This window comes from Peromyscus maniculatus, chromosome 8, assembly GCF_049852395.1.
Source record: "Peromyscus maniculatus bairdii isolate BWxNUB_F1_BW_parent chromosome 8, HU_Pman_BW_mat_3.1, whole genome shotgun sequence".
Classification (NCBI taxonomy): Eukaryota; Metazoa; Chordata; class Mammalia; order Rodentia; family Cricetidae; genus Peromyscus; species Peromyscus maniculatus.
Window position 1 is genome coordinate 58,279,451 of NC_134859.1, and position 23,050 is coordinate 58,302,500.

Genomic DNA, 23,050 nt, shown 5'->3' on the forward strand with positions numbered 1-23,050 from the left:
TGGTTCATATATTAAGAAGGGGAAACTCGATACAAAATGTTGAAGGCAAATATAGCGGGGGGCCGAAGACCGCAACTGGCTAAGCCTCAGGTGGGAGCCAAAAGTCACGGGCTTGCTCTCAGCTGACGCACGGGCCTGGAGACAAGGGTGTTGAGGCCGAGTTATAGACGGCAGAAGGAAAGGAGTGGTCACCTAAGACGAGGACTCCCAACTCTAGGAAAGGCCCTCACAGACTGTCTAGTCTGGCCCTTTCACAGTGGAAACAGATGTGCAGGATGACTTGCTCCTTGTCACATGTGGGGACCCAGCTGGGTTTATGGCACACACTGTAACCATGGGGGGCCCAGTGGGGCCCTCAGAGGAAGCCTGGTCCTTGGAAAGTGGAGGCAGTGCTAAGCTCTTTGATAGCCCAGGCTAGCTGCTCTCTTGCTATCTGCTGACATTTTCCTGCTGCATTCTGTGGAGAAGGAGCCACCAAGTGGCCCGGAGAGATGACACCAGACACCGTTGCTTACCCAGCAGCTCCCCCTACCTTGCCTTTTCTCCTGCTAGAATTTAGACTTCCATTTGTTTAGTGAATGGAAATCCCTTGATGAGGGAACACAGGCGAATCCCCAGTTCATGGTATTGCAACCGCAACCCATCTCCTCTGTCAGTGGCTGGTCAAAGGAAACGCATGTGGCCCGGTTCTACCCATTGTAGCATAAAGGGGCGTCTCCACGGGGCCTCTGAGAAAGGCTGCGTTTTCCCCAGCAAGGGAGAAGGACGCACTTTGGCACCATCACAACCCCCAACTCCTGCACCCTCTCTTCATCCCTAGAAGGAACATAGATGTAGCTGTGACCCAAGGCTCCAGGGAGAGGGCAAAAGGATGACAGAGTGGACTGTGGGGGCCAAGCCTTTGGTGGCATAAGTGAGCCGCTGGATGACCTTACCTCCACACTTCCATGAAGTAGACACCAAAGGGTCCTCCTGTCCACTGGGGATTCAGTTATTTACAGCCCAAAGCATTCCACGTGAATGCAAGTCAGACATATTGGTGCATATCCCCCCCCCCCTCCGGCTGTAAGAGATGTCACTCAGCGATAGCCTTAGGTCTTCTACCATGGTTCCTGCTCTCCAGATGGTATCTAGCACTAGAGTCCTCCACTCGCCCTACCACATCCTTTCCTTCACGCTGGCCATGCTACTCATCTTTCAGGGCCCTCTTGAGATGCTCTACCGCCCTGATTTTTCCCACTGCAATCAAGCATGTGCCCACTCTATACAGATCAGTCCTTGGTCATACTCAGGGTGACCTGCTCTCACTCAGCCACAATGCTGGCCCTAGACCCAGCAGCAGTCACAACAGGGCTGTGGAGATCAGTGATTTGCATAAAGAGAGGCCGTCAATGTGACATGATGGTCACCATTTCTGTCAGACTCTCCTAAGGGAGAGTTTTAGGGAAAGGACCAGCTCTGTCTGCTTCAGCCCTCTCCTGAGCCCATCTCAGAGGGGGCAACTGGAAGGCCTCATGTTCAGAGATCTTTCCTGGGTGAGCTCTCAGCCACCCACCTTTCCCTATAAACCCAATAAGGCCAAGGCCTTTCGTGGCTAGAGGAAGGAGAAAGGGGTTTATCTTTACTGGAACCAGAACTGCCACTAGTTGGACTTAGAACTTGCCCTTTGGCTACTCTAAGCCTTGTTTTTTTCTTCTAGGACAAGTGAGGATCCTAATGCTGGCTGTCTCACAGGGTAGCCACAAATATGGAATATGATAACTGGTAGATTCACCATGTCCAGGAAGGCCAGGCACCCAGGAGGTGGACAGAGAATAACTGTTTATTCATCTACCTCCCTCTGTCTCCTCCACAAGGCACAAAATCACAGACCAGTCAGCCCACTGGAACTTTCCATAGCAGACAGATTATTTGACAAGGGTAAGCCTTCAACAGTGTGGTCAGGAGTTACCCTCCCAAGGAACCAGGCACACACTTGGATTTTGATGGGGATTCCTTGGGTCCCCATACTGTCTTCTGCCCAGAAAAATGACACCCATGGGCCTTATCTACCCTCCAGTGCTTCTTTTCAGAGCAATATAAGTAGGGAAGAGAGTGTCACTGAGGGACAAGGGGGAGTTTCCTTCCCTGTCTCCCTTTCATTTGAGGGGTCCTGTGGGTTCCCATGGACACTCTGGAGTAATTCCCCATACTCTCAGGTCAACTGATTTCCTCTGGTGGGGTCCGACTGCTCGGGGACCACCGGATATCACTCAGTCTCAACCACGCTCTGTTGCCACCAGGCCTGGCAACAGTGCACAGCTTGCAAGGGAAAGGCCTTCCCTGAGGAGCTCCAACTCCAGCAGGACAGACCAACTGCAGTGGTCCAGTCCTTGGAAATGAGCTGTTGAAGCTGCTCCAGGTCTAGCTAAGGGGAGACTTAGGTAAGCCCCTTGGATACCACCCACCAAAGACCATTGTCCATCCTCAGAGTGTGATCCCAGCTGTACTGGTCTGGTCTGGCAGGAAGAGCATTCCCAGAAGAACCAAACTGAGCTCCCTGGAAAAACTGGGGTTTTCTCATGAGCCTCGGCCAGGGGCGTGAGCAGCTTCTGGCCAAGACAATAAAGGGATATCAGAGTAGAAGGAGGCTCAGTGGGGAGCTGGGAAAGGGGTTTGAATTGTTAATTAATATGAAACAAGACAAGTAGGGGACGGGTCCGTCAAGGGTGAGCAGGGATGTCGTGATGTTAGCACCTCAGGTTGCTCAGCCATGAGTGATGGCGCCGTGTAGGGTCTAAGTCTTCAGGAAGCCTTGACTCCCGCTCTCGCTCTGGCGGTGGGAAGCTGCTCAAGATCAGAGTTCAGTGACAGAGATGATCTGGGGCATCCAGAGGTGGCACAGGGGCTGGGCTCTCATTCTGCTGATCTAATCCCCCGAGGACACCACGGGAACAAGGATGTGAGAACCAAAGCCCAGCATGGGACCAAGTAGTCTTTCAAAGCCACGTGGTACAGGATCTTGAGTCCTGGTCCCTCTGTTTCCTGTCTGTCCCAGAGGGGATGGCAGGGTCCTGGGAAAGATGAGGCCGTGGCCTCTCAAAGGGACTCCCTTACTTCTCTTCCAGTCGCCCATTGCCATCTCTGAATCAGCCTGGAGAAAGAGGTGACTAACTGGCTAGATCTTCTAGGGTGTTGGCATCATTGGATCACACTGGGGTATGAGCACCAGTGCTCTGTGCAAGGTGCGCCAGAGGATCACAGTCCTCAGAAGGGTGGGAGGGGGTGGGGGGGCCATGCTTGTTCTGCTGCGGCTTTTCCTAAGTGTTAATACTTGTTGAATTAGCCCAGTCAGGGAACTCATCCAACTTAAACAAGGACCGTCCCCAGGTGTTAACTGACAAAAACACACATGCAACTCCAATGAAGTTCATCACGGATCCTGTTTTTACCTATAGAATAAAAAGAGGATCAGTCAGCAACTCAGGTCTTGTCTGGACCTTGTGTTCCTACATTCCGGGCCCCCTCTCATCCCCAGACAAAGCAGTTCAGTGTCATTGTTGCTGAAGGAAACCCCGGGAAGGAGTCAGCACAGGTAGGGTCTCTGTACCCATTATGGCATCGGAAAGTGACTTCAGGAGATGATGTGAGACATCTGCCACTTCTTGTGACCCTCCAGCTCTTCCTGCCACCCAGGCTGCAGGCTTTCCTAACACTCATGAGCCATCACTCCAACGCTCTGGCATGAACTTTTTGCTGGGGCTCAGAATCAAATTTGCAACATGTATTTTCTGGGACCCACGTGCTTAAAGAAAACTCAGGGTGGCGTCTCAGAGTGCCTCAGGTAAGAACCAGTCTGACTCCCCAGTTCACCTACTCACTCATCCCTGGCCCAGAGCCACAGAGTCACTCTTCCCCCATCAGAGGTAAGAAAGCCAAACCTGGCTTGGAAAGCTCTGTCTGTGACTGTGTTTGCTTCCAAGACATCACTGACCCCCAAGCAAATGGGCTCCTCATCAGGCATCCCCTCTTCAGACACTGCACAAGCCTTTCTGACTACCATCCCCCTCCTGGATGTCCTGAGGGTTCTTACTAGTTGTGAATTCTGCTGTCCTGTGAGGGCCCCACTCCATCCCTTCCAAGTATTCAGCCAGGACTTCCCTAGGACCCACAAAGGTTTCTGCAGATAGGACCTTCCATGGGAACAGAACTCATATGAGATCATTTCCATAAATAAGAAAGGCTGCACCATAAATACAAAAATGTCAAATAGGTCTAGGTGTTCTGTGGTACTCTCAGATCACATGATGTCCTTCTGTTGTTCTTTCCGTTTGTGTGTGTGTGTGTGTGTGTGTGTGTGTGTGTGTGTGTGTGTGTGTGCAGGTGTACTTGCTCATGCTTGCATGTCTGGGGGCCAGAAGCTGGTGTTACCTTCCTTTCCATTTGTCAGATTCATTTTATGCGTCTGAATGTTTTGCCTGCATGTGTGTGTGCGGGCACAACGTACATGCCTGGTGCCTGAAGAGCCATAGATCTCTGTGAGCCACTATGTGGGTGCTGGGAACTGGACCTGGGTCCTCTGTAAGAACAGTGAGTACTCTTAACCACCAAACCACCTCTCCAGTCCTCTGCTTTATGAAGCCGAGCCTGAAGTTCACTAATTTGGCGATACCGGCTGGTCAAGGAGCCCCTGAGATCCTTCTATTTCACCACCCAAGTCCTGGGGTTACAGGGCAGGCCCCACCACCCTTCCTGGCTTTTTGTGCAGGTGCTGAGAATCCAAACCCAGGCCCTCAGGCCCGCCCAGGAAGCAGTTTACCAACTAAACTGTCTCCCCAGCCCCATATGCCACCCTTTTGAAACTCACACCCCATTCACCAACGGGACACATCACTCACACCAACATCATCCAAGAGGAGCAGATAAAAGGAGCTTTTACCATGTCAACAATTTTGAGGTGTCCATAGGCAAACACGATAGCATTAGGCGGGGTGGCCACAGGCAACATGAAGGCAAGGGATGCACTCATGGCACAGGGAATCATGACGTACAGTGGATGGATGCCGATGGAACGAGCCTGGAGAGACACACAGGAGCTCACAGCACAGAACACACAGGAGTCCACAGGCCATACCTCCGATGCATTCCCTGAGGCCCGGGTTACAGTCCACAACTGTAACCTTCACAACTGTGTCTGGCTACCCCCTCTGAACTTCACACTTCTCTACATGACAACTACTGACCACAAAAGGCTGAGCTCAGAGGCCACCTCCCCTGGATGCTTTTCTGGAGCCCCTCAGTTTAGCCCACATGTTTTGTGGGAGGGTACTTGCTGTAAGCCGGAGGCCATACGGAACCTTTGTTTGGATTGTACTGAATCTTAAAATGTCCCATGAGCCGTCTTGCCTGCCTTGTCACAGACAGAGGCAGTCTGAAGCTAGAGTCAGTCCTTCTCACCTGCAAATGCTCCCCTGGGATTGCTTTGTATTGGGAACCTGGTATCTGCCTTTTTGGTTCTACACTTTAAAATTCTACTACATCTACTGGAACAGAGTTGGCATTCGTCGTACATTTAGTGAATAAATAAATAACATAATTTGAACAGCTATCAGAGGGACTCTTTATCATGTATATGTGTATTTCCATGTGCAAACACGTCTACAGAAATTTCACTGTAATGATTTAACATCAGAACACAGGAAACTGACTCATAGGCTAGCAAGAGCAGGATGGTGTATGCAAACAGTGTCACTTAGCTGAATGCTCACCACTGTTCACTTTCTACATGTGGATGTCCAGGAACATGAAGGGCCTTCATGGTAGTTCTGGGCAATTTTACTCAGAAATTTTGCCTCTAGAAGAGCCTCTTTCTTTTTTGAGATTTGTGTTTTTTTCATTTTTATTTTATGAGTGCCTGAATATATATCTGTGCATCACGTGCATGCAGTGCCTGAGGATGCCAGAAGAGGGTGCTGGATCCCCTGGCACTAGAGTTACAGATGGTTCTAAGCCTAATGTGGGTGCTGGGAACTGAACTTGGGGTCTCTGAAAGAATAACCAAAGCTCTTAACCACTGATCTATCTTTCCGGCCCCATAGAAGAGCTTACTTTCAAAGGTCCCAGCTACCTCCTTAGGTTAAAGCCTGTATTTGCCTAGCTGGGGCTGTTTGTGCTCGTAGGGTTCACAGGCGATGACAAAGCTAAGGCCTTTGCTTAAGAGAGGAGCATCCCCCTGCATGCCCAGCACCAAAAGATCCCTCTTCCCCCATTCCTGCTCCCTTTGCTCCCTGTCCTCCTCAGCCTGTCTTCTTCCTCCTCCTGTTCTCCTCTCCAGTTCTCCCTCCTCCACCTCTTCCTTCTCTACTTCCTTAACCCTTGCCTGGGCAGCCTGCTTAGGGAAGGAGACAGTTCCCCTGCTGTTCCAAACCCCTCTGCCTTCCCAAGCAATAGGAGGGAAAACCATTCAGATTTGCTTTTTTGAACTGGATGCCCCAGGCTGCTTGGATGGGAATTTAGCTTTGTCTCTGAGCTCGGACTAACCACAGCCTTTCCCTGTTCCTCTCCAGGGCAGGCTTTGGTGACTCCCTCGTTCAGGTGCTCTGTGGATCATGTACAGTTTGGGGGACTCTCAGCACACCTCTGGGATGGGGCTCAGGTCTTCTGGCTTTTCCTGAACTCCCTGAGGTCAGTGCTGCTCTTAATGAATGACAGCGGGAACGTAAGAACGGATGACAGCCGATTTCCCCATAGGCTTTGCTTCCTCCTCAGTTTCCAGCTCACAGCTGAGTTTGCCCTGGAATCAACATTCATCAGCCTTCCTCTAGTCAGGCATGCCCTCTCCTTCTCTGGACAGAAAGGCCTATCCAATCTTTCCATTCTCGAGTTCTACATCCCCTGGGCTTCTTTCTGTGGTCTCAGCCAGTGACATATGCCCTCTTCTAACTAACTTGAAAAATAACCCAGGCAGGTAGTTGTGTGGTTATTGGTGAGTGCATGCATGCATACGTGTGTGTGCACGTGCACACGTGTGTGCACACACATGTCTGAGGATTGAATCCAGGACCTTACACATGCCAGACAAATGCTTTACCACTGAACTATATCCCTAGTCTTTTTTTTTTTTTTCCCTGAGACAGGGTCTCACTAAGTCACCTTGGCCCTGCAACCACCCTATCCTGCCTCCGTCTCCCAAACCATCTCTCTCATGCGATAACATATGCACACCTGGTGCACATTTGGTGCTTTGGGCAGGTGTGAAGGAATACAAAGAATGAACAAGGCAGTGAGAAGAGGCCTCGGGGCCAGGCTCATCAAGTGTGCACAAGACCACATCAGAGCCAGAGCCGTATCTGAGTATTCAAGCCTGGTGAGGCTTGGGATCCTAATTTTCCTGCCTCTCAGGAAATGGTCACGGGTTCAACAATTTCCCGTGAAGTGTTCTTCCTGTCTCCAGCAGACTTACTTACCATGGCGGCAAAGATAGGCAGGAACAAGGTGGTGGTGGCCACATTGCTTGTGCACTCTGTGATCAGAGCAATAAGACAGGACAGGACCAGGGTAATGGTGGAAGGCTTCATTGAGTTCAAGGGCTCCATATGTCTTGCCATCCACTCAGAGAGCCCAGAAGTCTGGGGATCACAGAAGACACCATTTCAGGGCTCCTGCTTTACAGTTCCTCCAGGATCCAGGGAGCTCAGTCCACCCCATCCCCAATCCCCTCTCTTGCACGTAGGTAATCTGATCCAGCCCTACAATTTTCATCCTCCTCAATATTTTGGTTCCTACAACTTAGCTTGTGGCTCAGCTGGTCTAGTAACTAGATTCAAACGTCAGATGTTATCTGGAAGTTTCTGTCGGAATGTCCTGTGAGCGCATCGGGTTCAACATGCCCCAGCCTAGGTTCCTCTTCTTCAGTCCAGAATCTGCTTCTTTCTCTGGGATCCCTAACTAGTGAACGGATCCACCTGCCATTGCTGCTGGGAGATTATATATATATATATATATATATATATATATATATATATATATATATATATATAATATTTTTATGTATTTAAATATATAATTAAATATATATTTAAATATATATAAAATTAAATATATTATATTTATAATGACCTGCTAATTCCTGGTACCCAGCAGTCACAGGTCACCCTAGATGCCTCCTATCCACCTTCTCCCCTTAGTCTTCCTCATTCTCAAGGCTTGGCAGAATGGCCTGGGCAGTTGAGGATTTAGCCTTGGAGCTCTGGGATAGGATGACAAGAGCAGAAAGCAGATAGACAAGAGGCCAAGGGCAGAGCCTTGGAAAACGATCCCATCTGTGGGAGAACTGAAGAAGAGCCAGTGGAGGAGGCTGAGGAGGGGCAGTGGAAGAAGGGAGGCAGGGAAAGAGGGATCCTGGCGATCAAAACGGCAGCAAGTGTCAAGGAGAAAGTGGCCAAGTTCTGCAAGACTGCAGAGAGCCCACTGGTTCTTCTCTAGCCCTGCGGGCCTCCGACCACCACTCCAGACTCAGGATGTCCATCTGGCCAAGTCATTCCTGGCTGTTTCTCTTTGCCTTCAGAATCAAGGCCACACCTACTATCCTGAAACCAGGCCTTCAAATGCTGGCTTCTGCTGGCTTCTCCAACCTCACTGCCTCAACCAGGGACCTCTTTGATCTTATGTCACTTCTTCCCAAAAGGCTCTTGTAGATGCCCCCAAGTCTCTAGACTGTGAAGTCTTCAAAAACACATACTATGTCTCGATGTCTTCTATAACTTCTGTGCCTGGTCTATCACTAGGAATGTTGGATTACGTAAAAGAAAATGCCAGATGGAGAAATGGATTGGTGGGTGGAGGAATGGTGGCATGAGAGGTAACTACACTGGTGGATCTGTTCATCTGAAACATGTATTAACTTATATCAATATATGATCTGCATGTTAGGCTGTGGATAGGGTTCAATGGTACAGTGTTTTGTGGGGGCTTGATCCCCAGCACTAAAGAAAGAACATGCATGTATTCCTGTGCACCAGGCTTTGCCCTAGATGCTGAGGAAACATTAAACACAGTGCAGGCCAAGTCTATCTGTTACGTTACGTTCCCGGATGGATGGAAAGATGGGTGGATGTGTTGGATGGATGTGTACATGGATAGAATGGATGATGAGGAAGGAAGAACTAAGAAGAAAGGAAGGGTGAATGAGTGGGGTGGGAAGGATGGGAGGGAGAGAAAGGGGGAGAAAGGGAGGGAGGAAAGAGAGAGAGAACGGGAGAGCCAGAGAGAACCGGGAGCCAGAGGGAGCCAGGGGAGAGGATGGGCCAGATGGATGGATGATAGCAGCCCCAAGCTAGCTCAGCACCTTCTGCTCAGGAGACTGTTAAATTGTGTTTTCCCTTAAAAACTGGTCTTTTCCTATGCTTCTAAGTACTTAGCTAGAAAAAATTTTGAAATTTAAAACCATCTCAACAAGGAGTGAAACAAGTAGAGGACCCAAAGGTCGTGGTGAGAATACTCAGGAGGGCTCAGAGAGACTTCCCTAGGATTCCTCAAGGCTACAGCATCTTCTGCCTCTTTCATGCTGCCCTGCTTCCCCCTTCGTGACCCTGTTTGTGGTGGCAGCACATCGTCCCCTGCTTAAAGAATATGCAGTTCTGTGGTGACAGATGGCCCGGGGATGGAAGCGGGGTGGATGGTGTGACGTCTGCCACCTCTTAGTAGAATTCAAGGGCCACCTAGAGCTGGACAAGTACCTCACATCCTTTTGCCATAGCAAAGCCTCCCCCGAGGAGCAGCACTATGCTCCAGGGCATTTTCTCTTGGGTGTACTTCCAATCCAGCAGTGGTGGGGGATAGAACGGAATTTTCCTTTCTGTGAAGAAAAAGAACACGCATGTTCATACGTGCACACGTGCATTAGAAAGCAAGAGATGTAATCAGAAGAAATTAGCCAATAAAGATCACGAGGTACCACTGTATACCTGCATAGTAGCTACAATTTGCAATAATCACTGTACTGTTTGCTGGGGAGGATGTGGTTATGTGCTTGGCTAAGGGCATAGTTAAGTCGGAACCACCTTTTCAGAAAGCCATTTGGTCATATATTTTTTTAAAAAAAAGCTATTAAGCATTTAAAGGCATCTCTATTCTTTTACCATGACAGTAACGCTGCTAGGGATTTAGCCTAAAGAAACAGCTTCAAAGAAAAAGCTGTATCCAGAATATTTAACATAATGAAAAGTTCAGGGCTGGTGAGATGGAATAGGGAGAAAAGGTACTTCTCAGCAAGCCTGAGACAACTCCCAAGAGATGTCCTCTCACCTCCACACATGCACCATGGCGCGCGCGCACGCGCGCGTGCGCACACACACACACACACACACACACACACACACACACGCACATACACGCGGGGGGGGGGGGGTGTTAAAATTTTTTAAAGAAAAAAAAAAACCCCAAAATACTCCAGAGCAGGAAGATTACAGGTCCTTCTATGTGATAAAGTGTTGAAGAAGGTCAACTTAGCAGCTGTAGCATAGTGGGAATGTTGACAAAGAAGTTCTGAGCCAACGTAAAAACGCAAAACAACAAAGAGACAGGGCTCAGGCTGTGTGTGCTTAGACAACTTTACAGTATGTACGCGCATCACAAAAACAGGAAGGAAGAAAAAAATATTATGGAGAATTTGAAACACTTTCTGTGCCTGCCAGGATGTGTAAATAAGATTTCAAATATTGCGATACAAAAAGAGAATCCACGTGTCTTTAAAAAAATTTTTAAAAATTTCCCTAGGCTTTGTAATGGAGCCGGTCATGTTCAGGAGGACAGGATTCTCTGCCCTCTAGACCCAGGAACCACCCCATGGGGATCCTTTGCTCTCAGGACCCCAGTCATGATAACTGTAAAAAGCCATGAGAGAAGAAGACTTACCTTCCTCAGTCTGGCTGCTGAAGTTGAACTTGGGCTTCTGGGAAGGTACAATGAAAAGCAAGATGGCCACAAAGATGGCCACTGTGGCGTCAGTGACATAACTACACGGGGAAGCACAGGTAAGGAACTCAGTGACCGTCACACCACAAATTTGCCCCGACCCGCACTTCCGTATCTAAATGCTCCTTCAGGAGGAAATGGACTCTAGTAGGTATAAACACCAGAGGCCCAAGAATCAAGGTTAGGAGTGGGGTGGGAAGCTGAGCCTTGCTATAGCCAATACCTTGAAATTCTTGGCCACCAACTTTGGGTGAGCATCTCTGCCCCTCACCAGAACCTCATCCTCCACCACACACATCAACCTGCACTGCTCCGTGGGCAAACTTCCTGATTTCTTAGCCAGGAGTTTTAGACTTCTGGATTCACTGGACCTCATGGACTCTGTGGCTAAGCCAAGTAACTAAGATGGAGTAGCCAGTTGCGGGCGGCCACCTCCTCGCTCACATCTTCTGCCTTGTCCAGGATAATCATCCCTCGACCTTTCTTGCATGCTTCCCCATCAAAGCCCGGGGAGAAACCACATATACTTCCCTCCCACTAAGTTTCCAAGTAACCTTGAGGCATCTAAGATAGGTTCTAAAGAAAGATAAGAAAGGAAGATGTCAGAAACCAAGGCTCTAAGAGATCTACTCCAGCCCATTTAAACCGCACCCTGCTCAACAAGCTTTTTTTTTTTTTTTTTTTTTTTTTTTTTGTTCAACCCTCTGTGGGACCTGAGGGAGCCACAGAAACACACGCACCTGCAGCTTCACCATCAAGCTGGATAGCGAAAGAATGAAGCCCACAGAACGTTCCTCTAAAGCCTAGCTCCAGAACCTAGGGCCCAAGTTGCACCCTCCTCTTGCTTCCTGTTGCTGAGAACAGTGGCACTTAGACAGCATTGTCCTAAACTAAAAGGCCTTCCTCCACGTCGTCAACTTACTTGGTCCTTCCGTCCACCCAGGCAATGGACAGCCAGCCAGGCGTGAAGCCGGGGTCTCGGGAGAACCATAGGATGATAAGCAGAACAAAGCAGAAGAGCACGTTGTATTCGGGGTAGGTCAAGGGCCCCAGCTTCTTGTGCTCCTCCTGCAGCACCTTGAAGGCCAACTTCTTGGTGCTCTGCTTCTTCTGCCCGCAGCAGATGCAAGATTTTTTAAATATAGACCTTGGAAGGATGAGGGGAGAGCAGGGCGGATGGAATGACTCGGGGGTAGAGTCTGACCAACTCACAGCAGAATGCTGTGGCCAGATACACCACCCTGCGTCCTGACTGCTCTGGAGCCTGCATGGGTCCAGCCCTTCCTCGTTCCTCCTCTGATTTTCATCTGCTCCCCTGCTCCCCCCCCCACCCCAGATCATCTCAGGTAGAGACTGTTGAAAGGTCGAGGCTGAGGGCCCAGAGCACAACCCCAGGAACACCTCCAAAGCTGAGGGTAAGGTGGTACAAAGCAGGTGTGCCACCGTCTCGGCCAGGTCACAAGGACAGCAGCAGATGGAAAGGGGTGGTTAGAAGGCTGAGCAGGAGATAGAGCATGTCAATGGTGTTCATCAGCAAAGCTGATGTAGCCGTTAGCAAAGGGAAGACTGTGCTCCAGGGTCCCCAGGAAGAAGGCTACCGGAAGTTCCAGAGCCTACAGGATCTGGACTCACACAATCCTCACGTGATCCCCAAGCTTTCCTCTTCCCGTTACAGCCTGGAGCTGCCTTCCCCAGTGCTGGAACTATTTCTAATGCTTCCAGAGGGTCAGAGAAAGGAGAGGGCCCTGACAGAATTGGCCAGAACTGGACAGAATTGGACAGGACTCAGGAGACCTAGGGTAGGCAGCAGCTCTGGCTGAGACAGGAAGGAGGCCAGCCGAGGCTCTACGTTGGGATGGCCCCTCAAGGTGTTCCACTGGAAGATGGGCCTGCCAGGGTGGCTTGCACGGACTCCCCTGGGGAGGTGGCTTGAAGCGGCAGGAAGGAGGGGGATTTTTCGAAAAAGGCAACTGGGCTGCGTGGAGTAGGTAAATGGAGATAGCAAAGGATAAAATGCAGGCCCCGAGTTCTTCTCAGAGGACATGTCACACCTATGTCCCACCTCTGTTGGCCTCAAAACAGTGAGGCAAGGCCAAAAGCGTTGTCCCGGGAGAGCTCTCTCCTCCAGAACCCTTTCAGGGCTCAGCACAAAATCCCCAGGGGTTCTAGGCTGACGCAAATTGTTTGGTTCCCACAGCCATGCTAGATGTGAACCACCTTTGAGGGCAATGTCAGTGCCAGTGGCATGGCCGCCTCCCACAGACACTAGGTCACCAGCACTTGACCTCCTGAGGTCCTTGAGGACCAGGAAGGGGGCAGCAGTGAGGCTCCTATGTCTACAGAAGCAGCTGGGGCCTCTGCGCTGAACTGGGGAAGGCCTCCCTCATAATATCCTCCAGTGCGGGGCTGGCTGGCCCTGCTGTCACCGGTGGGGACCCGTCTGCCATCACTGGCTCCAGAGTCTATGCTCTTCTAAGCACTGACTGGCCATCCCAGAGACTTTGGAGCTGCTCTGGGGACTCCTACATTCCAGGATAAGGGGTGGCCTTGGCATTTCTGGTTGCCTAGCATGGGATGGGCAGTGAGAAACCTGGGCCCAGCTGGTGCTGATGAGAGGTTCCTGACAGCACAGACTCCAGGGCTGTGTGGAATATTCAGCCTTCTGATGCTGGCCCCCACAGTGGTGACACTGAACCCCCTGACCCTTGCTCAGTTTAACCGAGCACCTCCTCTGGGTTCATTTCATCCAGTGGCTGCTCGATCCTGTGGATATCCTGGAGCTGGGTTAGGGACCACAGTGCCCTTCTGCAGAAGAATGGCCTCCAGCCTGGTGCATCAGAGGGCACTGGGTATGCTGCAGAGCCGCAGAGAGTGGGAGGGATCCCTGGGTCCACGAGTGCCTCCCCATGGCGCCAGAAGGAAGAACTCTCAGAAAGAACATTTGTCCCATCTTTGGCTGAGGCCAGTTGGGACGCCTGAGTGCAAGACATGCCACATCATTCCTATCGGTCCTGGGTGAAGGTCTGTGACCTGTCTATAAACTCGAGCAAAACGGGTTTTCTGCCAAGACCTTGGGTCTGCTATCCATCTTCAGACAGGAATCTTAAGAATGATCAAGACACAAGGAACAGTAGAGGCACCTTCTGTGGCTGGGAAATGTGATTCCTGGCTTCTCCAGACCTGGTCCAGGAAGCCGCAGATGCATGGAGAGATCACCAGGTTCTGGTACGTGGTGGGGCATGGCCTAAGACAGAGAGAGGACTGCTCCTATGTCTGCTGAGCTGTTTGTTCTCTCCCCTGGGGATCTGGAATGGAAATCAGGCTACCTGTGAGCCACGCTGCACTTGGCGTCCCAGTGAGTGCGGTATGCCAAGGAGGACTGGGGTAGAAGATAGCCCTGCTTCTCTCCTGCTTGCAGCCAGAAGTCCTGATATATCCCTGGCAGATGCTGCTCAGGCTTCTCGTGGCCCACAAGAGCAGTAGAAGCTGTACAGAACTAGGTGGAGCCCTAGCTGGGTTGTCGGCCAAGCTTTCAGGGGCCCTGTGTCAGCTGTCAGACGCTGGTTGGGAAGCTGGTGGTGCCCTGATAGGATGGCTGCCCAGCCAACTCCCTCTGCACGTTTGACCTTAGCATTTTAGGGAAACCCAAGGCCATAGGGCATCCTTCTAACACCAGAACAGCAGCCCTTGGCACAGGCTCTGGAGCCGACTGACTGGACTCCAATCCTAGGCCTACCACTTCAGTGCTGTACAATGTGGCACGGGCCGTATAACCTCTCCAATCGTTTTATCTGTACACTGGCAATAACCGTACTAGCCCTTACCTCACAGGTTGTCATGAAGATTAATTCATAAATGTAGAGTGCTTAAAATAGTGCCTGGCATGCAATGCGTCTCTCTCTCTCTCTCTCTCTCTCTCTCTCTCTCTCTCTCTCTCTCTCTCTCTCTCTCTTTCTCCTTCCTTCCTTCCTTCCTTCCTCCTCCGCTTCCTTCCTTCCTTCCTTCCTCCTCTGCTTCCTTCCTTCCTTCCTCCCTCTCTTCCTTCCTTCCTCCCTCTCTTCCTTCCTTCCTTCCTTCCTTCCTTCCTTCCTTCCTTCCTTCCTCCCTCCCTCCCTCCCTCCCTCCCTCCCTCCCTCCCTCCCTCCCTTCCTTCCTTCCTTCTATTCTTTTCTTTTGGCAGTGCTGATGATGGAATCCAGAGCCTTGTACCATGGAAATGCTCTATCATTGGGCCACACCCTTGCCCCTTGGGGGGCTGTTTATCTATCTATTACATTTATTTGTGTATGCATGCTTGCATGCCTCTGTGTGTGTGTGTGTGCGCGCGCTACAATGCACGTATGGAAGACAAATTGGAGGATCAGGTCTCTCCAACCATGTGAGTATTGGGGAATGGAACTCAGATCATCAGGCTTGGCAGCAAGTGCCTTTCCCCACTGACTGCCTGGGCCATTGCTGGCCCTATGTTTTTATCTTTGGGACAAGGTCTAACTGTGTAGTCCAGGCGAGTCTGGAACTCACAATCCTCCTACCTCAGGCTCCTGAAGGCTGGGATTTCAGGCTTGTACCACCACACCTGATAGTCACTTTATTTCCTACTTCCTCATGAGGCAACACAGATGTCAGTCAACCTGCAGCGGGTTCAAGGGACCGTCTGCTGATCGGCCCGCCGCTGCCGGATGGCTGTGAGTGAACAGCAGGACATGAGTCCTGGTGCGCATTCAAGAAGCTGAGTGAGGAGAGCTCTTATCAATGCTTCCCCTTTTTTTTAGGGGGGGGAGAGGAGTCTGGACACAGGGAGGGTGGGTGGCTGGTGGGAAACACTGCCTGATGCTAGTACATGCTGTTGAAATTCCTCTGAATATGTGTAGCAATTTGAAAATGTAATTTTGTGAAAATGGTTCCTCTTTCAGAAGAAAAATGGATTTTTTTTTTAAATGCCTCATTTCCCCCCATGAAGTCAGAGGTTCCTAGGCCCTTTCTACCAAGTCTCTTCCCTGGGGTCAGAGACACCCATTTTTTTTTCTGGGTTCAGGCTCCCTGGTGGTTCCTAACTGTCTTCCCTCCCAGGGTGGCAGGGTCACCTTTGTGCCGCTGGTACATTTATATCTTTTAAAACAACAGCTTAGCCGGGCGCTGGGGAAGGCAGAGGCAGGCAGATCTCCAGGACAGCCAGGGTTCACAGAGAAACCCTGGCTGAGGTGGGGAGGGGGAAGCTATTTGTCAGCCCCACGTCATAGTTTCCGTCCAAAGTCCGACTGCATCAAGGGTGACTCTGGGTGAACTTGACAGTGTGCTGGGAATAGGAAGGCAAACTTTCCAGGCCTGCTACACTGCTGGGAACACCCCAGGCATTTAGTGACGGTCTGAACGTAGACTAACACAGACTTGATCAAGAGGACTGCTGTGACCTAGCCTACCAGACCCACGTGACTAAGTGGTAATGTGTCCAGCCGGCGGTGTTGGCTTGGCACGTGGAGACAGCCTTCTCTTTCAATTACTTTAGCCCTCCGAGATGGCACACCTGCTCTTGTTCCCTGACCGGGAGACATGTAGGAGTCAGAGAGGACCCTGGTTCACAGTCAAGGGGAAGGGGGAGCGTTAGAGGGTGAGGACAGGTGTCAGTCAAATCACGGGGCTGGGACACACCCAGCGGTGGCTCAGAAAAATGCGTTACTCTAACGGAGTGGCAGAGAGGGAAAGCTGGGAAAAGGGCAGCCCTGGAGCTGGCGAAAGGTAGAACTCTCCCTCCGGGCTGAAGGAAGAGCACATACAAAGTTGGAGCCAGCCTCCAGGCATGACAAAAACAGAAGAGCAAGCCGGCAGGTCAGACTGGAGAAACGGGGCCTGGTGGGAGAACTTTGCAGACTGGCCCGGGGCTGAGGGGCTTGGTGCAGGAGCCTGGCACCACCAGATGCTAGCCAGCGAGCGGCCCCACACTTACTTGGATCCCATGTAAAAGCACTGGAGCCACAGCCAGGACAGCATCAGCATGATCAGCATGTTGGGGAAGGCATATCCAAACCAAGAAGCAAAATTCAGGACTTCTTTACTGTCAGGAAACAATCTGAAAGGAGAAAGGCTGGTCTGTACCTCCACTGCCATGCTGAGCTGTGGGGAGCAGGCCAGGCAGCTGAACCCTGAGGGACGGATGGGTCCAGGCACCAGAGTTCATCATGGTTGGGGACCCCAGAACATGGCCTCAGCAAGAGATAAGACCGAAGAACGAATGACTAGGGACAGCTCTGTGGGAAACAGACCCTGCTGCATGTCTCATGGAAGTACAGCCCAGCCTCTGGAAAAAGCACACCTCTGCCACACGTGCATACGATCTGACTGACAGCTTCAGGGATCCCTCTGAAACCTCACTGGGTGTGTTTCTGCGGGGGACTTCTCTGTGGACTGGAAAGATGTTCTCCAAGCCCTGCCTTCCTCCCAACCTAGGCTCTGCCTCCCTAAGCTCCCTTCTAGCCCTGTTTAGCTAGAGGACATCAAATCCCACTCAGGCCTTCCTCCACTCAGCCCGGGGGAGGCTGTTTTTTGCAATGGAATTTAAGGGAAAGTCCTAGGGTTGTGATCACAGAGAACACTTTCAGGATCCAAAGACCCTGGCTGTTAAATCTCAAGCTCTTGGCCTGACAGGCTGGCTGCTGCCCTGCCTACTCCTCCCCTTTATACCTCCGCTCAGTGCCAGCTGCCCTCCCACCTCTGTCCAGAGCTCTTATCTACACAAAAGAGGCACCGTTCCCTTTCTGCTCCTTACCATTATAATGTGTACATACTTCAGTTAACACATTATTTGCCGGGCTGCCTGAAGAGCCCTGTACCTGGCACCTCCCGCAGACCATGAAAAGCCCATGGTGGGGCCCTGACTTCTCTCCCCTCCACGGTCTTCCAAGCCCACCCAGCACAAGGCAGAGTCCACACATGGGATCCTCACAGCCTATGTCCCTTTGCGGTCAAAGATGGACACTTCTAGGCTACCCTTGTAAATGCCCTCGAGGCCTCAGCGGGATACTTAATTAGTGGGACTATAGTGAAGGAGACTGCAAGGCGATGGGTAGCCCAACCCCAACTCTCTCCGCCATCTATAGACCCCAAAGATCACAGGACCCTGGCCAGTGTTAGTGAGCTGGGAAGGGCTCTTTTAGAGCTGTCCGTTTTCTGTGAATTCAACCCACTGTCGTCTCCTACGATATTAGCGCAGAGTCCGAGCCACACTCCCTGTCTGATAGAAGCCCTGAGCCATTGGAAAAAGTTGGACTTGCCCCATGGCAGAAAGCAGCCTTGTCCATGAGCTCCAGGACACCAGGTCTCCATTCCCTGGGAGGACTCTTAGTGGGTGCAGGAATGCAGGGACACAGAGACTATATGGGTTCATCCTCCCTCCCTACTAGACTGATGGCTCCAGAGCCAAGACAGGAGGAAAAGAGAGCTGAGTAAGCACCCCCAGCCCCAGAAACCCATGCTGATGTCTCCTGAAGGCACAGCCATGACTCACTCCTGCATCTGGCCCAGGAGCACCACGTTGGGTCCCGTCCCGGTCAAGGTGGCCGTACCCCCAATGCTGGCTGCATAGCACACACAGAGGTGCATAGCCTTGTACATGTTCTTTGTGTCTTCATCTTCCTGCTTCTGCACAGTGATGTCTTCAAACATCACCTGGTTTCCTAGGGTGGACATGGGGCTGTTAGCCATGTCCGCTGTGAAGGCCACCCAGCCATTCAAAGCTCTTTACTCTGCCACTAACATGAGGTCAGGCACTCACCTTGCCAGGTACACATGTATTCCACAGCTCCAGCCCCAAAGCACAGTCAGGACCCATTTGCCTTCCCACAATCCCTTCGCATGGCTTCCCTAGGTATCCTCCACATACTTGCCAAGCCCAGAAACTTGAGGCATATGTCCCCATTTCCTGGTTCCTTCCTGTTTGTTGCTCAAGCCACTCCCTGAATCCAAGGGTGCCTCAGTCTACCTCACATGCCTCTCCTCCTAGTGGGGCCCTCGCTCTCTGAGCCACCATGCTATCCAGCCTGCCTAAGGCTTCTCCCGAAGCAGTTGGCTTAGGCAATCATGCCCACTTAGGTCATCCCACTGGGCTCCACCAAGAGTCAGTGGCCAGAGTGTGCCTGGTCACGTCCGTGTGGCCAGAACCTCCCCCAGGGCCTAGAAACCAGGCGGTTGCCACAGTTCCTGAGCTCCTCCCGTGCAGAGTCCTGGGGAAGAAGAGCGAGTAGGCAGAGGGTGAAGCGGAACCTATCCTGCATCTTCTAAGTCCCGAGCCTAGTAGGAAGCAAACCCCTACTAGGAATAGAGCAATGGGTGACCTGCTTAAGGAGAGCCGAGAAGGCAGCCCCAAAGAAAACAAGAGTAGCAAGGGTGAGGAGCATCCATTGGGTGCTCAATGATGCCTAAGTGAATTATCAAATGAATACTCGATACTTTTTATCAAGGGACCAGTTATGATCTCTGGCTAAATAATGCAATGCTCTAAGCACGCGTAAAGGACCTTTCTTTTATGTGATGACCCAAACCCCAATACTAAAAACTATTTCCCTATTTTTTCCCCCTCTATGCACGCTTAGGGAATGGTACAGGGAGACCGGGAGACAGGAAGCAGCCTTAGCATCCGACAACAGCAGGGAAGGCCACGGCTGTGCTAAGCCCGCGTGTACCTGGAAACTCGCCGGCCTTGGCCTTGTCCGACAGCTCCAGTGTCCCCTGGCAGGTATCCAAAGCTGCGTGCGTGGCTACTATTTGCTCCAGCATGGCCTCAACAATGGGCATCATCATGGCTGTGGTGGCAGTATTGCTGATCCACATGGACAGGAAGGCCGTGACAAACATAAAGCCCAGCATCAGCCTGCAGAGGAGGGGGCAGAGAGGAAAGCCAGAGTCCCAGTGCCACATCCCAGGGCACAACTAGGAGCTGGAAGCCACCCTTCCTGTCAACTCAAGACCAGGTGTGCCAACGCGGGGTGGCTGGCTGGGCAGCTCTCTTCTCCCCCACACCCGTCTTCCCTGCCCTCCTTCCTCTCTGTGACAGTTGATTCGCATCATCAGCTGGACTGGATTAAGGAAGGCCTGGTCAGAAAGTATACTTCTGAGTGAGACTGTGAAGGACAGACCAGGAGATCATGAGGACTCCAGCATAGTGAATGAACAGATTAAACCCTCAATGGATTTATAATGTGACGGCATTACTGGGAGGTGGTAAAACAGAAGAAGCGGAGCCTATGGCCTAGCCAGCCACATGCTTGGAGCCCAGCTAATGGTATAGACATGAGTTCCATCTTTTGGAGAAGTCCTTGAGTCCAATCAGAAAGCGGTTGGTTCCTCCTGTATCATTTGTATCATCCCTACAACACCACAGGGCACATGGCGGATAGCAGAGGAACTGGGGTGGGGGTGGGGGTGAGATGGGTTTGATTAAAACACGGTATGTGCACCTATGAAGTTCTCAAATAATAGAAAAGAGGTGGGGCCTAGCCAGAAGGAGTATGTCATGGGGACTTGTCCTTGTGGTGTATCTTGCCATGACCTCTGGCTCTTGGCTCCCTCTCTTGCTTCCTGTCTGATGTAGGTAAATTTCTGCTACCACACACTTCTGCCACCATGGCATTCTACTGAGGTATATAAGACTGATCAACAATGGACTGGTCACCGTTCAAAGCTATAAGCTAAAGTAATTCTTTCTTCCTTTAAGTTTTTCCTCTTAGGAATTTTGTCACAGACATGAGAAAAGTCACTATATAGATTCTCTGTGACCCCTCTTCTCACAAACATTGCTGATATCTATACTGCCAGCTGGTGGGCCAGAAAGAGACCCCAAACTCAGCTGTGGGTCTAAGAAATTCCCATTTAGCATTTGGTCTGCCTTAGCAAGACTCAGGGTGTGGTAGGCCAAGCCCCACATGTAGGCAGATTAGCTTTCTACATAGATCTAGAAGATTCCCACTATCTTACATAGAGCCTCTCCTCTCCTAAATCCCAAAGATCTAAGCAGAGATCTTCCTCTGTGGCCAAAGAGAGAAGATGTACTTACCGTGAGGGCTGGGTCCCCACATAGAGCAGCATTCTCAGGGCAATTCTCTTATGAAGTTTCCAGCGCTCCACAGCCACGGCCACAGTGAGGCTTCCCAGGAAGAGCATGTTGGTGTCCTTCATGTACTGCATACACACCTGAAGGGTGGCAGGGGTGCCCCATCAGGGCAATCACCAATCACATACTACTTGGGGCCAAGGCTGCTACCCAAGTCCCCTAGACAGCTAAGTAAGCCAGATACTGATTTCAAAGGCAGCTTGGAAGGATCTGTCTCCGTACTTGTCCTCGAGGGATCCACTACTAGACTTCTGTAGCTATCCCTAGGCCTTGGAAGCTCAGAGGGGCTCAGAGAAGGAGGAAAGTACATGGGAGGACCAGAAGCCACCAGCTCTTGCTCAGCTTACTCACCTGCTTGGAGTCCAGTACCTTCAAAAGTGGGAAGAGCAAGGCAGGCAGGAGGGAGGTGATGGCCACCGGGATGACGTCTGTGCACCAGTAGATGGCCATGAGGATGATAACATAGGCGCACCTGGCAAACTGAAGAGACAGTTCTGAGGTCTGGAAGGCTTCCCTTCTGCATCCCAGCTTCAGCATCCCAGCTTCACGGGGTGGGGGTGGGGGGCGGCCGCGGCTGTGATGGAGAAGCCTACGCCCTGCTCCTGAAGAGTGTGGCTCTCTAAGGCTCAGGGCAGACAGGAAGAGGCAGCTCGCCCCCAAGTCCAGCCTTTCCCTCCATCCTTCCTGCTGTGCAGTCCTAGCACCACCATAAGCAAACAAATGTTTTCAAAGAAAGATTGCACCCCATAAACAGCCCAGGACACCTCCCTATTGACTGGAGCAGGGATCCCCGATCCCATGCACTGACATTTGGAGCAGAGACAGGTCCTTGATGTGGGGACTCTTCTCTACACAGTGGGATATTTTAGCTTCACCTTGTCCTCCAGCCAACAGACAGCAGTAGCATTCTCTCTAGTCATGACAACAAAGAGTTGTCGCCATAATCTATACATTCCCTGCTATGGGCAGAAGAGAAGACTGAAGGACTTCAGGGACTGCCATCCCAAAAGGCCGTGTCCTGAAAGGCTGATTATTTTGAACTGAAGGAAGAAGGTAGAAGACAATAGATTCTGGAAGAGGTTCTGCTCTTAGGCTGTGTGTCTGTGTCAAGTTGGGTCCTAGCAATAAGAAACAATCGTCTCTGACCCCTTCTCTGAGTCTTCATTAACTAAACTCACAGGGCAGTGAGGAAGACTGAGGTCTGAGTAGGGCATGGTGGAGCATGCCTATAATCCCAGCATCTAGAGGCTGAGGTAGGAGGAACTTTGCAAGTCTGAGGTCAGCTTGGCCTGTATAATAAGCTGCACGATAGGTTGGACTACAAAGTGAGACTAAACAATAACAACAAAAAGCGATTAATCACACCAAAACCAAAAACACAAAGTCTGTCAACATACCTTAGAAACATTTGTCACATTCCATTGCCCTCCACTTCACAGTCTATTGCACTGTTTCATTGTCTATTCTGAGGGACCCAATGGACTTTGTCCCTGGCCACTATTTGTTTCTTTAAACTAACTGGTTACTCTAGAAATCATTTAGTATTCCCCTAAAACTTCCTACAGTCCCATGGTTCCCCTCCCCTTTGGAACAGGGTTTGTGAGCTTTGGAGTCACTATGGGCTTGTGGGGAGGGACTTATTTCTTGTGAGTAATGAATATCTTTATACTGTAGATCTTTTCTCCTCATTTATCAGTCTATGGTCGGAGAGCAAAGGGGAACCTTCCCTTTCTCTCCAATAGAATGGATACTGATTGAAAGCCACTGTGCATGAGCTCCTGGGATGGGTGGTAGAGGAGGTTCCTTCTGGGCATGGGTAATAAAAAGATATGTTGTGGAGAAATTTTAAGTAATAATGCTCAAAGTTGGCCTGTGTTCATGGTATAGCAGTTCCAAAAAAAAAAAAAAAATGTCATTCACAAGTCTCCCCTCCTCTTCCCAATCTTGGTTCCTTTTTGGACTCATTTCCCATCCTTATCTATAAATTACAGGATG

General features: G+C 50.8%; 1 protein-coding gene across 2 annotated transcripts in view; it reads right to left on the minus strand.

Moving 5' to 3' along the window:
• Window positions 1–1,804: 1,804 nt before the first annotated feature.
• Slc13a5 (solute carrier family 13 member 5) overlaps window positions 1,805–23,050 on the minus strand; it is a 25,326-nt gene continuing 4,080 nt past the window's right edge. Inside the window, exons 3-13 of one of the 2 annotated variants that reach the window (XM_006992194.4) lie at window positions 21,407–21,535; window positions 20,999–21,135; window positions 19,629–19,816; window positions 18,455–18,623; window positions 16,898–17,020; window positions 11,876–12,100; window positions 10,894–10,994; window positions 9,717–9,835; window positions 7,446–7,607; window positions 4,919–5,056; window positions 1,805–3,431 (exon numbers count right to left, since the gene is read on the minus strand). In XM_006992194.4, coding sequence (XP_006992256.1) covers window positions 3,300–3,431; window positions 4,919–5,056; window positions 7,446–7,607; window positions 9,717–9,835; window positions 10,894–10,994; window positions 11,876–12,100; window positions 16,898–17,020; window positions 18,455–18,623; window positions 19,629–19,816; window positions 20,999–21,135; window positions 21,407–21,535 — 1,623 coding nt within the window. In that variant the 3' untranslated portion in view covers window positions 1,805–3,299. Of the gene's footprint in view, window positions 3,432–3,995; window positions 4,173–4,918; window positions 5,057–7,445; window positions 7,608–9,716; window positions 9,836–10,893; window positions 10,995–11,875; window positions 12,101–16,897; window positions 17,021–18,454; window positions 18,624–19,628; window positions 19,817–20,998; window positions 21,136–21,406; window positions 21,536–23,050 lie in introns of those variants that run through there. The other variant, XM_076542836.1, reaches the window with a different exon arrangement.